At 38.5% G+C, this 17,597-nt stretch overlaps 1 protein-coding gene across 1 annotated transcript in view; it reads left to right on the top strand.

Annotated features, from left to right (window-relative positions):
• The window catches only part of LANCL3 (LanC like family member 3), a 94,112-nt gene extending 77,437 nt beyond the window's left edge, over nucleotides 1-16,675 (top strand). Inside the window, exons 3-5 of the mRNA XM_019438456.2 lie at nucleotides 1,816-2,013; nucleotides 8,483-8,690; nucleotides 15,534-16,675. Of these exons, the coding sequence (XP_019294001.2) occupies nucleotides 1,816-2,013; nucleotides 8,483-8,690; nucleotides 15,534-15,693 (566 nt within the window). The 3' untranslated portion in view covers nucleotides 15,694-16,675. The remainder of the gene's footprint in view (nucleotides 1-1,815; nucleotides 2,014-8,482; nucleotides 8,691-15,533) is intronic.
• Nucleotides 16,676-17,597: the final 922 nt, after the last annotated feature.

The raw sequence follows: 17,597 nt of genomic DNA, 5'->3' as shown, positions 1-17,597 counted from the left end.
CTGCTCCTGTGGGCTGGGCATACCCCTGTGGCCAGAGAAAGCCTCAGGCAGAATGATCAATGCTTCAGATGGAAGGTGAGGAGGAGGATAGGTGCACCAGAATGGTGAGTGTAGACGAGGTGATGGGCAGGACACTGACAGTGTCTGCTAGAGTTCCTTAATAGAACTATTCTTTTCATTTTTTCATCTTTTTTAGAGAAATTAACATTCTAGACATTTACATGTATAGCACAAACCAGATGGCTATCTGATGCATAAATATTTTCCTGGAAAGGAAGCTTTTTTTTCCCTAACAATTTAAAAGCCATTGAAAGAAAGGCACCTTCAAGTATTACAACTGAATTTTAAGAAGAATCATCTTTGACAGGATAAAACTGTAAGGCCTTTTTTGGGCAGTCAAGAGTTCCGAGGGCCTGAGTGCAAAGAGAAAGCTTCACAGTTACAGAGTTGTTTAAAGAACAAGCCCTCCAAATATATTGAACCCAGCACCTCCCACCAACCAGCATTCTATTCATTAGGAATGAGTGAAAACCCCTGCAGGGCTGGGCTGACTTTTACCTTTGGTGAGCTAGCTCCTTCTCTGAAAGCAGGCTCAGGCCTTTGCTAGTACAGTACCCTATGCTGGAACTCCTAGGAATTCTTCAAGACTTGCTCAGATGACACTACCTGTGTAGACAGAACCTCAAGTGCCCCCTCAGATCCTCCCATGGTTCTGTTAGCTCCTGGTACACATCTCTCATAACAGCATTTATCACTTCATATTCTATTTGTCTATTTATGAGTCTGGCTTTCTCACTGTACCATATGGGGAGGTCTTCAAGAATCAGACCAAGTCACATGCATCTGTGTACCCCCAGGGTTTAGTGCCCGATATACAGTGCTAAATGTGAAGGATTAAGTAAATTAATACCTGTTATTAGTGTTTAACTTTACAGAAGAAGGGATTTAGTCTGTTTTGTTCATTCATTTATCTTCAACACCGAGAACAGTATCTGGGACGTATTAGGTGCTTAATTCTGATGTGTTGAGTGAATGAATGAATGTTTAGATACCTAGAACAAATTATTTTTAAGCACTGTAGGAGGATTTTCATAAAAGCTATTGGTATGTTAATTACAAAGTTTAAATTTTTTTAATGTTTATTTATTTTTGAGAGAGAGAAAGACAGAATGCGAGCAGGGGAGGGGCAGAGAGAGAGACACACAGAGGATCTGAGGCAGGCTCCAGGCTCCAAGCTGTCGGCACAGAGCCTGACGCAGAGCTCGAACTCAGGAACCGTGAGATCATGACCTGAGCCGAAGTAGGATGCCTAACTGACTAAGCCACCCAGGTGCCCTACCTTTCTTTAAAAAATTTTTTAAATTACATTTTATTTTTTTATGTTAATTGAAAAGTTTATAAAAAAATCTTTTCTCTAAAACAGGGGTTGTCACTAACTATTTTTCTATAAAGGGATAGACAATAAAGATTTTAGGCTTTGTGGGCTATATGTCTCTGTCACAAACACAGCTCTGCCACTGTAGCACAAAAGGAGCCATAGATAACACACAAATGAATGAACGTGGCTCTATTTCAATGAATCTTTATTTACAAAAACAGGCAGTGAGTCAGATGCGGCCTGCAGGCTGTAGTGTGCTGATCCCTGTTCTAACATATGCTCCCCAGAGGCCTAGTTCTTAGGAGCTTTATTATTATATGACTGTGTGTGCTTCACGTAATATTGCCATTCATTTTTTTATACTCTGCCCTTTCACTAAACCAAACGGGCTCTCTTCCCAATTGTGTGAATTAATTATGCTTTGTGTGTTGATATAGGAGCGGCTCATGGCCTGTCGTCCATTCTCCAGATGCTTCTTTCTTACCACGAGCACCTCAAGCCCTCAGATCAGGAGCTGGTATGGCAGAGTGTGGACTTCCTCATGGAGCAGGAGCAGAACTGCAACTGGCCACCTGAGCTTGGCGAGGCCATCGAGAGGGAGAATGAGCTGGTGCACTGGTGCCATGGCGCCCCAGGTCTCACCCACGCTATTATCTGAAAACATTGCCTTTCACTGGGCTTAGCCAAAGAGAGGTGTTTTTCTCTGAGAAGTGACGGTATTTCTCATCTATGCGATGACTACATGAGATTGAAAGGTCAAGATGAAACTTGTCAAAGCTAAAAAAGTCTTGATCCGTAAAGGATCTCCAGGACTGATCCTGTAGTTTTAAAAATACATGATCAGTGTCTATTTGTATATAAATTAAACTAGCACTGTCCAATAAAATATAAGATGAGCCACATATGAAATTAAATTTTTAGTAGCCTCATTAAAATGTAAAAAGACACAGGTGAAACGAATCTCAGTAAGATATATTTTATAACCCAACATACCCCAAGTATGATTTCAACATGCAAACAATTTAAAAATTAAGCTGTTTTATACCTTTTTCATACTAAAGTCTTGGAAACCCAGTGCATATCTTACAGTGATACCCCATCGCAATTCCGACTAGCCACATAGAAAGTACTTAATAGGTACATTGGACAGTGTGGATCTGGAGGCTGGTAGTTCAAAATGTGGTCCCTGGACCAGTGGCATGGGCAACATGGAGCTGGTTAGAAATGCAGAGCTTCAGGCCCCACCCCAGACCCACTGAATCAGAATCTGCACGTTCACAAGATCCCTGCGTAATCTATATGTGCATTAAAGTTTGAGATGCACCATTCTATAATTCTTCAAATGAGGATTTTCATCATTACCTCGTAAAAAGTCTAGAGAACTGAGAAGCCATTTGCAGTGAACTCTCTGGAATTGAGCCTAGAAACTTATCAGACTCCATCTTTTCTTTCTCTTTTTTAAACAAAATCCCATTACACTGTTAGGCCTTCTGAGAAGGGGCAGTTTGAAATAAGTTAAATTCAAATAAATCAATTAATTTTGGTCGAGTGGCCGGGGGAGAGATTTAAAATAGCAAAATAACACAAAAAGTTTGGATTAGGAACAGATTTAATTTTCAAGGCTATGCTTCAATGCCGTGAGCACAACTGTAGAATATATTAGATTTCTCTGTAGTTTGCTACCTGATTTTTATTACTTCCTTTCCCCTCCTTCTCTAATTAATGTTCTTTAATCCCACTGTAATTCGGTTTTTTTCTTTGGTCCTGTCTCAGTTCAATAATAACATAAGTTTTGGCTCATTGGCCAGATTCTCTCTGCCGGCCGCATTTACCTAAGGAAGGGACTTCAAAGGCTCCTATGTGTGCTTGTACCAGCGCCAGGCATTGTGCATTATGTCCAAGCTAATTCCCGCTGGTGGTAATTTGAGTCCATTTCTTCTTGCTTTGAACTTTTTGGAGAAAAACACGGTTGTTGACCATTCTGGAAATGCTCTCTCTTCATGTTACACTCAGCACTCCACTTCCCATTTCTCGTGAATCATTTTGAGTGATGGTTTGAGTGATGGCGGATACACCAAGCACCCCCAGAATCCTTGAATTTCGGAGGTGTCCCAAGTTAAATATAGAGTATTTTAAAGGGACTCAATGTGCTGGTAAGAGCCCTATGAAGCATGGGAAGATAATCCATTAAAACAAGTGACTGGGTCAGTTCATTGATGTGGGTGTCTTACAGGGCACTTATTTTGTCCTCTTTATATGCCACGTGCCTTCTGTCTTTGTAAATCCTGTGCTGTAACAGTATAGCGTAGGATTCATCACCTTGGGGACTTTATTTGTCCTCATATATCATTCACGTTCAGTGTCTTGGTAAGATTAAATATAGGCTGCAGAGCAAAATCATTTAACCCACGTTTTCACTGGACTGCCCCAAATAAACCAAGTCACAAATGAATAAAGAACCAAATGGGGCCCGTTATTTATGCCAACCTGCACTCCCAATCAAGGGTATTAGTCTTCCTTTTATGAAATGTGCCCAAAACAGCATAAGAATGATTATAAATCTGATAAGTACAGGTTAAAAACCATCATGATTTTTCTGAATTCAGCAACAGTAAGCTCTCCCAAAATTCTAAAACAGATGACTTAGAAAAATAATTTTCACTTGTTCGAGGAAAATATTTTTGAGGCTAGATTTGTGAACAGCACAGATGGTTTGGGGCAGCAGACTGATTCTGTGATTAAAAACCTGCCAGAGATAATCCAAATGTGGAATTTCATCAGTGATACCTTATCTCCCCCTATAATTGTTTCCTATTGACTGTCCTTCACCCCACCTCTACAGGTGACAGACAGCCTTAGTTACCATGTATGCGGTGTGGAAGTAGTTCTTGACTCGAAGTGAATAACCTTGGGTTCTAATTGTAGCTCCAACACTAACCACTAAATGACCTTGAGAAAACGCTTTGTGCCTTTTGTGCCTCTGTTTCTTCATCTGTGAAATGAGTCTGTTGAGATTCCTATGACCTCTTCATAGCCTTAATGATTCTGAAATGCAGGATGAGAGTCATTTACAAAATCATTAAAATAAATGCTGTGGCTAAAATAAACTCTGGATTGCATTATGTATGTCACTACTGTGGTGACACTGACAGTGCATTTCCTTTACTCTGTGTGAAACACAGGTGTGGCTCTTTTTTAACATCATTTCACAAGGGCTCCTGAGTATGTGACCTTGAATGGAGAACAAGGGCTTGTGCAGTGCAAGTGTCTTTGGTCACTAAACCTTGTCGTGCACTGTATAATGCACACCTCTGTGCAATTACGGACTGCACAGCGGACTTGGGTGGTGATTCTCCAATGTGTTGAAACTATGCATGCCAAGTCGAGCTGTCACAGGGCTCTGCTAGATTGCATGCTTGCACAGGTTTGGCTTCTCAAGCCATATTTCTTAAGTAATGATTTCTTCCCCCCCCCCCACTTGTGTTTGGTAAACACATAATCGTTGCTGACTTAGGTTTCTTATCAGTGCTCTGGCGACAAAATGACACGGTTCCTATCAAAAGCAAAGAAACCCAACATCCTTCCTTTTAGATTAAGCAGCCTTATTGTGGATTTCAATGGGGTCAGGTTAGAATATGTTTAGAAGTCTTCTAAGGTCCCTTCCATGTACCATTCTGTGATCCAGGCTGCAGGAAGAGGCCCTTTGTCTCTTGCCAGAACCATAGAATCAATGGCTATTAAGCTGCCTTGGGCTAATACATCCGTTGGACCGTATCAGCCCTTCTTGTTTCCACACCTCATTTCCGCTTCAGGGTTGGCCTGTACCGGGGTGGGAAATGAGACGTTCTAAGGTCAGCAGACATTTATGGAGCCCCTGCCATGTCAAATGCCATGCCACAGACTAGGGGAGCAAAAACGGATGGGATGGAGTTCCCGCCCTTGGGTGGTTTGCACTATCCTAGGGGAGCCAGGCATATAAACAGGTAATTTTAATATGATATAGTGTAAGTGCTAAGATTTGTATAGGGAATGATGGGAACTCAGGAGAGGGATTCCTGGTGCCCCTCCAGGTTTAGGGAAGGCTTCCAGGAGGCAGTGATGCCTGAGGTAAGTTGGCCAAGCCAGGAAAGTTGGGAAGTGTGTTCCAAGAAGAGTCATTTAGAGGCTCGGAACCACATAGTGAAGGAAGGGGAACTGTGGGTGGTTTGGTTTTACTGAAGTGAAGAGCTTCAAGTAGGTAATGGAGGAGAAGAGGAAGAACAGAGTCACAAAGCTCAGTCACAAAGGGCTTTCTGTGTCTCACCTGGATACCAGCTTCACCTGGTCCTGAGGGGAAGCTGAGAAGCACAGATTACACCACAGAGTTGGTCCATCTTGAGGCAGGAGAGCTGACCTTTGGTATCCCTGGGTCAGCCAGTCATTGGCTGAAATCTGTGGGGCTGGTGGGCATATAGCATAGCCTCCCATTTGACTGAGGGCAAATCTCCCAGGAAGAGGGCAGCTGTGAGCTTTATTAGTGGCCAACTCCTAGCAACTGGGAGATGGGGCGCATGCCAGTAAGGTCAAGGGGATCCAGCAGAACACCCAGGGCTTTCAGTTCACCTGGCTAATACCTCCTCATCTTTGGTAGTCAGGCTAGATTGTGTCCCTCCCCCTAGTGGGCCTTTCCTGCCTCTAGGTGTGGGTTAGGAGCCTCCCTGTGTGCTTCCCCTCACATAACCTAATGGATGCCTCCAGTTAGGTTATAAACACTATGAAGGCAGCGGCTATTTAAAACCTGGGACACCTACTCCTGTACCTGGCATATGGTAGCTACTCAGTATCTTAACAGCCACCAAGTCCTGTGAGCCTTTCATTATTTAGCCTCTTTGCCATCTTTCTGCCAACATGATCAGCTCATAGCTACCCCATTGTACTTCTGGAGGTCTCTCGACACCACTGTGGGACATTTTGTCTGTAATGCTAATCCTGTCATTAAAAATAAAAACCAGCCAATCCCCAACAAAACACTGCACCACTGGTCTTCGTGTGGGTTTTTTGTCCTGGCTCCAAACCTTTGCCTTGTTGATCTCGATGCCTAGAATGCTCTAACTCATGTTGGGCCTAGAGTTGCCTATGCATCCTACAAAGTCCTGAAGAAAACCCTACTTCTTTTTTTTTTTTTTTTTTTTTTAGTTTTATTATTTAGAGAGAGAGAGAGCACAAGCAGGGTAGGGGCAGAGAGAGAGGAGAGAGAGAATCCCAAGCAGGCTCCGTGCTGTCAGCGTAGAGCCAGACTCAGGACTTGAAGTCACGAACCATGAGATCATGACCTGAGCTGAAATCAAGAGTCAGATGCTTAACTGACTGAGCCACCCAGGTGCCCTGAAAACCCGACTTTTATCCTAGGCCTCACCCAACTGTCTCCCTCAGGGAACTTCTACTTTTCCGATCCCAGTAGTGTTATTAACAGCATCATTCATTTTATGCTCCAACAGCATCATGAACTACATGTCCTATTATGTGTTAGTCACATGTACAAATTTTTCTCTCCCTTTCTAGACAGTGCCTTCCTGAAGGTCAGGAATCTTGTTTACCATTTATTTTATATTACCCGGGGCCAGGACTGGCTACATAATTTGGAGGGCCCAGTACAAAGTGAAAATGCAGCCAACTTTTAAAAAATGATTAGTCATTTCAAGGTGGTAACATGCCCATGAAGCAAGCCCTGCCTGGGGCTATATATACAGTAATCAATGAACACTTACAAATGAATGGATACAAAAAATGAATAAACGTATAAATAAGCTCAGTTCTTTCAAAATCATCTTTCAGCTGGTGGGAGACACTTTGTTCCTAGAACTGAAGAAACACAATGCTATAGGTGACCATTGTCAGTGATTGACTGGAAAGCCTTGGCTGAGGAGAGCCTGTTGTTATATGCTAAACATAAGAAGTGTTGAAGGATAATTTCTAAAAAGAGATTGAAATCATGACTCCTACAAATATAAAATAAACATATATCAATGATTTTATTTAGCTCATTAATTAATGAGGGAACCAGAAACGTGTTACAGTTGGTTTCAAAGGAAAATCCAAGGAGCAGATGTACTTCTGCCTATTAGGAATGCTGACATGAATTTGCTTATTAGATGCAAAGCTGGCTGCTTCTGAGGGAAGTCAATCCAACCTCTACCAGACAGAATGTGATTTCTAGGAATAGGAATTATTTACATTGCTATCAGTTTTCTACAAGGTAATTTCTAACTCCGCAGAGTTGTAAAATAGCCTAGTCAAAATGCAATGAAAAGCAGAGATAACCCTAGTTGAGATACCTGCGAAATTCTAGTCTTTCTCACTTTATGTAGGAGAAAGGTAGAGGCCATTCAGGAGAGAGAGTGATCTTGCGTTACTAATCTCCTCTCTGAATATGAGCACCTGGAACTTGGGGAAAATCGTTTCTATTAATAGCTGTCACTTCTCTTGTTTCTGTTCCTGCCCGTGTAATTGAGATTGCCTTTGTTGAGGAGTTTTGAAGGCAAGTGTCTTCCTTTGGAACAATTGAGTAGGGAAGGACTGGCTTCACAGCTGGAGTAGAAGTCTTAGCCAAGTCGTTTGGAATCATTATTGTTTCTGGAAGGACTCCCAGTTTTGTCTTAAGAAAAGGTGTATAGTTATAAGTACTTTAACATTACAAATTCTGAACCCCTGTGGGGGAACAGCAGACTGTATAAACACTTAGCCATTTCAAATAGCCAGCTTTACATAATGCTTACCAGAGTATGCATCATTAAATATTAATCCACTTGTGAATTACAGATTTTATCACTCTATGTACTTGTTGCTCTTTCTCCAGGGGCCAATACCACAATACCATTCAAACAACTTAAACTAAATCTTACAGGTAAAATAGGTTCTAGAATGTTCTATAGCATTGCTACTCAAAATGTGGTTCCTAGAAGGGCATTTGTTAGAAATGTGGTATCTCAGGCCCCTCACTTCAGACCTACCAGATTAGGATGGGTATTATGCACTGGTGATTTGTAAGCCTTTTATAGTTTGAGAAGTTCTGCTCAATAGCATCAAGCCCAAAAGTCACCTCTGATGTCTTTGATGTTTTCACAGGAATTGCCTACCTGTTTGCCAAAGCTTATCTCATTTCCAAAAAACCACAGTACCTGGACACATGTATCCGGTGTGGAGAACTTACGTGGCAGAAGGGCCTGCTAAAGAAGGGGCCTGGCATTTGCCACGGTGTGGCTGGCAGTGCCTATGTCTTCTTGCTGCTATACCGGCTCACAGGAAACTCTAAATACATCTACCGAGCCCAAAGGTCAGCTTCTCTGCACATGTATTTTTTTTTTCTAAATGACATGTATTTTTTTTCTAAATTTTAATCTAATTCATGTTCTGAATAGGTAATAGGGTCACATAGTTTGAGAAGCGAAAAAAGAAATACATCAACTGTGCACTCCAGCAACTCGGTTCACTTCCCAGGTGACCATCAGTGTTACCAGTTTCTTAATGATCTTCTCAGAGATATTCTGTGTATATATATAAGCGAATAGGTGTACTATATATAGAGTTTTGTCTTTTTTTTATACCAGTGGTAGCACCTTGCTATCTTAGCAATTACCCTAAGTACATAAACGACTCTTCATTTTTATTGTTGCATAATATTACATCATACGATGAACCAGAATTTAGTCACTGGGTCCCATGGAGAGGGATATGTGGATTATTTCCAATCTTTTGCATTACAAATAATGCTATCATGAGTAACCTTGTGTTTATATCATTTTGCATGTGTATGGGTATATCTGAAAGATAAAGCCCTAGAAGTGGAATCACTGGGCCAAAGGGTGTGTATATTTGTGATTGCTTTTTTATTACGGTAAGAACATTTCACATGACATCTATCCTCTTAGCATATTTTTAAGTATATGATACCATATTGTTAGCAATTGGCACAGCGTTGCAGAACAGATCTCTAAAACTCATTCACCTTGCATAGCTGAAACATTATGCCCATTGAACAATAATTTTCCACTTTCCCTCTGCCCCCAGCTCCTGGCAACCACCATTCTATGCTTCTGTGAGTTTGGCTATTTTAGATACCTCATATAAGTGTCATCATGCAGTATTTGTTTTTTGTTTTTTGTTTTTGTAACTGGCTTCTTTCACTTAGCCTAATGTCCTCATTTATCATTTAGAACGGTGTCTGACACATAACTGCAATGTAAGTGTTTGCTGTTATTATTACTAAGAATTAGAGTTCTATCATTCCAGATATTTCTCTATGCACAAATGCATGTTTGTATACCTGTGGATATCTACCTACCTATCTATGTATATATTAATAAGATCCTACTATTATGTATGTATAATAATACTATACATACTGTTCATAGATTATAATTTTAAATGAACAATTTTTAAGGGATATCCTTTGTTTTGGTTTGTATAGATCTATATCTACCTCATTGTTTAAATGACTATATAGTTATTCATTAAAGATGTACCATGATTAATTTAACCAGTCTTTAAGTAATGGACACTTGGTACCTGTGCAATCTTTACTAATAGCAGACAAAATTGTCCCACGTATCTAGTGCATACATAGCTATGCACTTGTGCAAGCATTTTTTGTCAGAAAAATTTAAAAATTGAAGTCATTAGACTCATAGGTCTCTCTAGCCTGTTTTTTTTATCTTTTGCCCATTTTTTCCTATTGTGATGCTTATATTGAGAATTGTAACTCTGTTACGATATATGCTGTAAATATTTTCCTACTTTGCCATTTGTCTTTCTACTTAGCTCATGATCTTTGGCCAGACCAAAATTTTAAATATTTTTCTTGTCAAACTTTCAAGATTTCTGGATTTTGTGTTAAAAAGACCTTTGCCACTCCAAGATTACAAAAATATTAATTTACATTGACTTTTAGTACCTTTGTGATTTTAACTTTTAAAAAATAAATGTATACCTCCTTCACCCATTTTTCCCACCCATTTAAAAGTTATCTTAACTTTCAAATCTTTGATTAATCTAGAACTGACTTTTTTTTAATGGTGTTATCTGGGTATCTATCTTTGTGTTTTTTAATGAAAAAACAAAACTTTCCATTAATATCTGTTAACCAATTACCTGAATGATTTGAAATGCCAATTTTATCGTAAACAAATTTATATAAACAAAAATTTATATAAATGTTTGTTTCTGCATTTGCCATATTTTATTATTCATTTGTTTCTAGTTTTTCTTAGCTATTTTCTCTCATTTTCTCTTCCAATTGTATTTTAGAATGAATTTTCAAATTTTAAAAACTCCTGTGTCAATTTGACTGGAATTTCAATAAATTTATAGTTTATTTAGTGAGAATTAACATCTTTAGAATGTTGTTTTTCTATCCAGGAATATGGTATGTTTTCCCTTTATTTAAGTTTTCAGAAATATCATTTGGTAAAGCTTTGATCTTATGAAGAAGGTCTTGCATGTTTCTTGTTAATTTTTATTCCTAGATATTTTCTGTTTCCAGGTTTGTGAGTAAAATCTTTTCCTGCATTATATTTTCAGGTCATTTATTACTGCTATTTATGAAAGCTTTTTAAAATATGCATATTATTGCAGTTTAGCAATCTAAGATACACTTCTTGCCTATAAATCTACATGTATCTTATAAACATCTTGGTTTATATATATAATGATATATCTGTCCACCTTTCTGAACTCCATTACTATTTCTATGAGATTTTCATTAGAGTCCATTGGGTTTTCTAAACAGACACACATATTTGCAAATAATTATAATTTTGTTACTTCCTTCCTCATTTGTATACTCCCCCTCCCACCTTTTTCTATTGCCTGGGTCAGAATCTCTATAACAGTGTTCATTAATAAGAGTGATAGTAATGCTGATTTTATTAGGAATGCTTCTGTGTTTCACCCTGACGTTCGAAATTTATCCTTAGGATGTTCATGTCAGATCATGACATTCCTCTGTTCAGGATAATCCAGTGGCTTCTCATATGCCTTAGAGTAAAAGCCAAAGTGTGTCCTCTGAACGAACAGCATTATAGGATCTCGCCTCCCATTACCTCTGTGAGATTATCCTCTACTCTTTTCTTTCTGGTTCTTTCCACGGTGGCTTCCTTGTGATTCTTTTAAGATACCAGGTGCAACCTACCTTGTGGTCTTCCAAGTGTCAGTTCCCTCCACCTGTAATGCTCACTTTCTACATTTATCTCCCATCCCCCTCACTTCATTCAAACCTTCACTCTAAAGTCGTTTTCTCAGAAAGGCCTTCCCAAGCCAACTTACTTAATATTCAGTGTTAAAAAACATGATATATTGGGGTGCCTGGGTGGCTCAGTTGGTTAAGCGTCCAGCTCTTGATCTCGGCTCAGGTCATGTTCTCATGGTTCATGAGTTCAAGCCCCACATCGGGCTCTGCGCTGACGGTGCAGAGCCTGTTTGGAATTCCGTCTCTCCCTCTCTCTGCCCCTTCCCCGCTTGCTCTCTATCTCTCTCTCAAAATAAATAAATAAACTGTGAAAAAAAACCCATAAAATATCCTCTATGATATTTGCCTGTATGCACTGAGGGAAAAATACTAACGTATGTCAGTCCTCCATTTGAAGCTTCATTGTTCAGGAATTCTGTTAACATATTTTGATTCATGGCTGCCTAATCTGTTTGGTTGCAGCCTGACCCTTTATTTCCTAAATGTAGAAAAAGAAAGTGATTTGGGACTCTGTCTAGACTAATGCAATATCACCTTTGGGATAGATTTCATCAGAGATTGTCATGCCCTAGAAAGCCTATTAAAAAGGGCCAGAATGGGGCATCAGGGTGGCTAAGTTGGTTAAGCATCCAACTCTTGATTTCAGCTCAGGTCATGATCTCAGGGTTGTGGGATCAAGGCCCGTGTCATGCTCCACGCTGAGTGTGGAGCCTGCTTAAGATTGTCTTTCTCCTCCTGCCTCTCTCCCCTGCTTGTGTTCTCTATCCCTCCCCGAAATAATAATAAATAATAATACTAATAATAATAAGGGCCAGAAGAACCCCTCTATTTTTCTGGTAGACCAGTCCCAGCTTACAGAGTCTTAGTTATAAGGTTCTGGGGTCCAGGGCCCTTCAGACAGCTTCCATTTCTCACTTATAGGTAGAGCCTGAAAATGTGCAGGTAATATCTGAATATTTGGGGGTCACTGCATTTAATGCTTTAGTGTACTGAAATTTCCACGTCATTATAATTCAAAGTTAAATATGTCATGGCCCAAATTGGGGAAACTTGCCTAATTTTGGCAGTTCCTAAAACAGTAATGTCAAACAATATGTACCTTTCTTTAATAAACATTACTTGGTCATCAGTTGAAATTTATAGTTGCAAAAAAAGAGTTGATAATGATTTCAGATTTTTCTATCATTATTTAATTATTCAGGTTTTCTACCTCTTCTTGAATTAATTTTGGTAGTGAAGATATCTCTATGAAAATACTTAGTTCATATGGATTTTCAAATGTTTTATGTAAAGCTTTAACAGTAGAGTTCCATGGTATTTTAAATTTCCCATATCTGTGATTATATGCCCTTTTGCATTCTTAATGCCTTTCCTTTCTGGTCAGACACCAGCGTTTTGTCTATGTTGTTCATCCTTTCAAGGAACTGAGTTTTGGTTTTGTTTATTGATTCTTTTTGTTTTTCTTTCACTGCTTATTTCATTACTTTCTGCTTTTATTTTGATTTTTCTAGTGTTCTTTTCCTTTATTTTCTACAGTCAAAAAGGTTAATTAGAATACCTTACACCTTTCTAATAATAGCAATAATAATAATAATAAAATCCTCACGTGAATGAATTTTCCCGAGTTCAATTTTTGTCATAATCAATAGGTTTTTATATGTAATGTTCTCAGTGCCTGTACTTCTTTTTAGTTCTATAATTACCATTATGACTTATATTTTCACAGAATTTTTTAGAAAAATGAATTTGTTATTTTGAATTTTGCATCAGTGTGTAGATTTTGAAACAGTCATTATCATTTTAATATGATAACGCACGATACCGGTCAGAACACACTGAAACTGCTACTCTCATACATTTCTGACCATTTAGGAATTATTTTGAAAAGCACAAAAATGTTTATCATATTATTTTTAAGTAAAAAAAATGTAGGAGACTAAATATTGTACCGACTATAATTTCAATAATAAATAAATCAAAGCTGAGGGGAAAAAAGGTCAGAAGGAGAAAGAGAAAAATTAAAGTATGGTGGAATGACAATCTCTGTTTTATAAATATTCTGCTATGTTTATGTGAAGAACGATATATCGAATGCTTGTCATATGCTCGGAGCCTAATATATGGTATCTTTAATCTTGGCCAAGAATCTTTTTTTTAATTTTTTTTATTTATTTTTTTTAATATATGAAATTTATTGTCATATTGGTTTACATACAACACCCAGTTCTTGGCCAAGAATCTTACAGAATTCTGCAACTTCACCATTTTAAAGTCAGATTAAGAAATTTGCCAAAGGCCGTATAACATGAAATTATCAGGGTTGGGTATCTCAACCCCAAATGCTTCCTCTTTCTTAGTCTAGGGTTTGTGAATTTACTTGAGAAAGTATTATGTGTCGAACTGAAATGTCGCATTGTCTTCAACTCTGAATGTGTGTAGTAAGCCACAGGAGAATTAGCAGTGGCTGTGACTCTCACCAGTAGAAGTCATAGATATTCTCACATCATATGACTCTTGTTGCAGATATTATTAAATATATTTGACTCTCATTGCTACTTGGAAATGTCAGCAGCTATTAGACCTACTACTAGATCTTGTTATTTAATGTGTTAATAAAGAACACATATATTATTATTCCACAAATTTGCTTTAAAAACTTCTGCTAACTGTGCCTTAATATAATGAATTTCCTTGGGGATCCTATGCATTTTATTTTCTGAATTTGAAGACTTTCTTCTGGAAGGAGTCCAGACTGCAAAATGATCCGTGGCACTGTAAAGGTTATGATTCCTTGAAGCTATACTTTGAAGTTTCATTGCATAATTACAAATTTTGAATTAACTCTTAAGAGGTGTCATTATTCTACTGTTTAAAATCTTGAACCCCATTTAAAAAGTACATACTCAGGAAAACAGTTGATAGAAAAATTGTACCAAACAGAATTGCAATGTGTTTCTTGCTGATTTATTTTAAGCTGCTCTTGATAATTCCAAGAGCCCTAAAAAAGATCAAATAAGTAATTATGCTTTGCAGGGCCCCCCCCCCCTTACATAGTAGCAATAATCTAAATTTATGGCAGTTTCAGCTCTCAGGCCTTACCAACCCGTGAGTTCCAGCCTCTGAATCGGTGATTGTTTGTGTTGTTGACAGAAACCAATAGAGCAGGTCCCTAAAGAGATGACACAGGTCACAGCATTTTCAAAGCTGTAAACTACTAAAAATGTTACTCATTATAAATAATTTGGATAGGATTTGTGGCAAATACAGGTAGAAGAAAAAGGATCTTTCATGGAGAATCTAGAGGCCAGTGATTTAGTTTTAAGGCAGATGTCCTAAAAATAATCTATCTTGTAGCTGAGTTTGCTATTTGATGTCATGATTATAAAATGTTGCTTGCCTTTTCCCATTTATCTTACTCCTTTGTTTGCCCAAAGCACAGATTGTATAAAATCTTGCCCATTTATTTTCACAGCCTCTGCTCTCTGTCACATATAAATGAAACCCAGCTCAAAAATGATATGCCTGCAGAAGCACAGCGTATTTACTCTTTTAAAGGAACAGTCATATATCAGCTTGCTTCTATTCAAGATAAATAAAAAATATGGCTATTTATCTGTCTCTTTTACTTTTCACTATTGGATGACAGAAGGAATGAAGTCCTTAGAAAATACCAAACTGCTCTGCTTTGCAAACTCTGACAATAGTTGAATTTGCTTGTCAAGATAATTTACTGTGAAACATACACAGTGATATAATGGATCCTCTTTAAAAAAACAAAAAACAAAAAACAAAAAACAAAAAAAAAGCTTTCTTGAAATATCATACAGTTCCAGAAAGAAAATGGTGCTAAAACTTTAACTTAGCAGAGAGGAGGAAGAAGCAATCCAAAACTATTAATATGTTAAAAGTGTTCATATTTTCTTCTTCTCTTAGGTTTGCTGAGTTTTTATTTACCGAGGAATTCAAGGCTGGTTCTCGGGTCCTTGAAAGTATATACAGCTTGTATGAAGGCTTCTCCGGGACGGTGTGCTTTCTGATCGATCTGCTGCAACCCAATCAGGCGGAGTTCCCTCTCTTCAGCGTCTTTGTCTAGAAGGCTCCATCTCCCACTGTGGCCCTGCAGAAGGTCCCTGAGATTTCCCAAGCCTACCCGAGGCAGTTTCCACATAAGCCACATTCAATGGTATCACAACCATGAGCCTTAACATTGCCGCCCGGAAGGAAGGGAGGGAGAGAGGGAGAAGGCAGGTGAAGGCAACATGATGCTAGACTTAAGGGAGAACGGTTTGAGAACCTGCAAAATAAAGACACCACAAGTCCTCTAAAAACCGTAGAGATTTAACATTTCAGGGAGTAGATGTGAAACCTGAGATCAGAGGAAAAAGGGAAAGAGAAATCATGGTTTTCAGTCATGGCATAGAAAACAAAACTGAAATGTGGACTGGGGTAATAAAATGGCAATACCTTTGGAATTGGAAAGAGAATTTGACCATTTGTGGGTGCCTTCCACCCCTAAATTCAGAAATAAACACAACCGAAAGCTAAAATAATTGCCCAGCTGAAAATTGCTAGCTAGGAGGGATGAAATGTCAGGTTGCTGAAGGACAAAAAAGGAAACTCCTGGTTGTTCAATCCCTTTACTTGTTGACATTCATGATTTTTACTGAATGGAGAAGTTTGCATATGAATCTCTATTTTTAATCACTACCCTGATCACTTTAAGGGAAACATATCATAACTTTTTTTAAGATTTTATTTTTAAATAATATCTACACCCAACACGGGGCTCAAACTCACAACCCCAAGATCAAGAGTTGCATGCTCTTCCGACTGAGCCAGCTGGCCACCCTGAAATATATCATCACTTAGTTTAAATCTTGAAATTCGAAGTTTCTTTAGGCCTTGCATCTCTTTTCCTGGTTCCTTTTTCTTTCCTAAAGCTCAATTAGAATAGTAAAACTCATAGGCTAGCAAATACTGTGACAAGTGTTGCTGTCGAGTGTTTTTCTCAATTTGAAGCCTGAGCTGTGTATTGTCTATTGTTAATCAATGTTAAAATGCTTATGCAATCCCTATGAAGCTATCAGCTGAATTGTAAAATACCCTCGTGGTAAAAATCACTCACTCGTCTCAAAGATCAGGGTAGCCACTACAAAGGTATGTCTTTTCTGCCTTTGAAGGAATACTGTGTCCCCTGGGACAGGCAGACCCTGGCTGAAGAAGGGACCTGGTGATGGTGAAAAGAACATTGCTAAAGTTTCTGCTATTAGATTAACACATGAGTAAACTCCCTGGCTAATCACCTTACTTTCCAAGACACAGGCTCCACTAGAAACTGTCTACAGTACCCACTGAGCCAAGTTGCCGTATTAAATCCAACCCTCCTGTAAACACACAGAAGTTGTAAAACTACTTCAGGTAAATAGGGGTTTGCAGAACACTGTAGAAGCATTTGTCAGATGAGAACACACACTGACCCTTTCCTAATATTTGGCCACTGGCAATTTCATATATCAGAGGAGGGAATTGTGTACTGTATAAGATTTAAGAATTATTGAAATAGTCATTAAATATTTGCATATGTGATAGATGTAAAAAATATATATACATATTCTACATCTATCTCCATGTAAACCTAAACACTAAGTTCAATTGTTCCTAACTTCTTGATTTATAAACTGAGAGGAGTTGGGGATATTCTGTTGCCTAAGAATATGTGTGTGTGTGTGTGTGTGTGTGTGTGTGTGTGTGTGTGAGCACGCGCTGGCGTGTGTGTGTGTGTGTGTGTGTGTGCTGTGCGTGTGTGCATGCTCATTTTTCTGGGAAGAGGTTCTCTAACATTCATAAGATTCTCAAAGAATCTGTGGCTGAAGAAAGGTATGAAGTACCTTTGTATATTTTAAGACTGAATGTTTACACTCAATCAGAACAAGGTTGGACAAAATGGTTCGAAAAGCATGCACCTTTTTTGTTTATTGTTTCCTTTTCATATCCTCA

The sequence above is a fragment of the Panthera pardus genome, unplaced genomic scaffold (assembly GCF_024362965.1).
Source record: "Panthera pardus isolate Hobbes unplaced genomic scaffold, ASM2436296v1 HiC_scaffold_27, whole genome shotgun sequence".
Classification (NCBI taxonomy): domain Eukaryota; kingdom Metazoa; phylum Chordata; class Mammalia; order Carnivora; family Felidae; genus Panthera; species Panthera pardus.
Note: the sequence above shows the minus strand (reverse complement) of the source record. Positions and strands in the feature narration are given on the sequence as shown.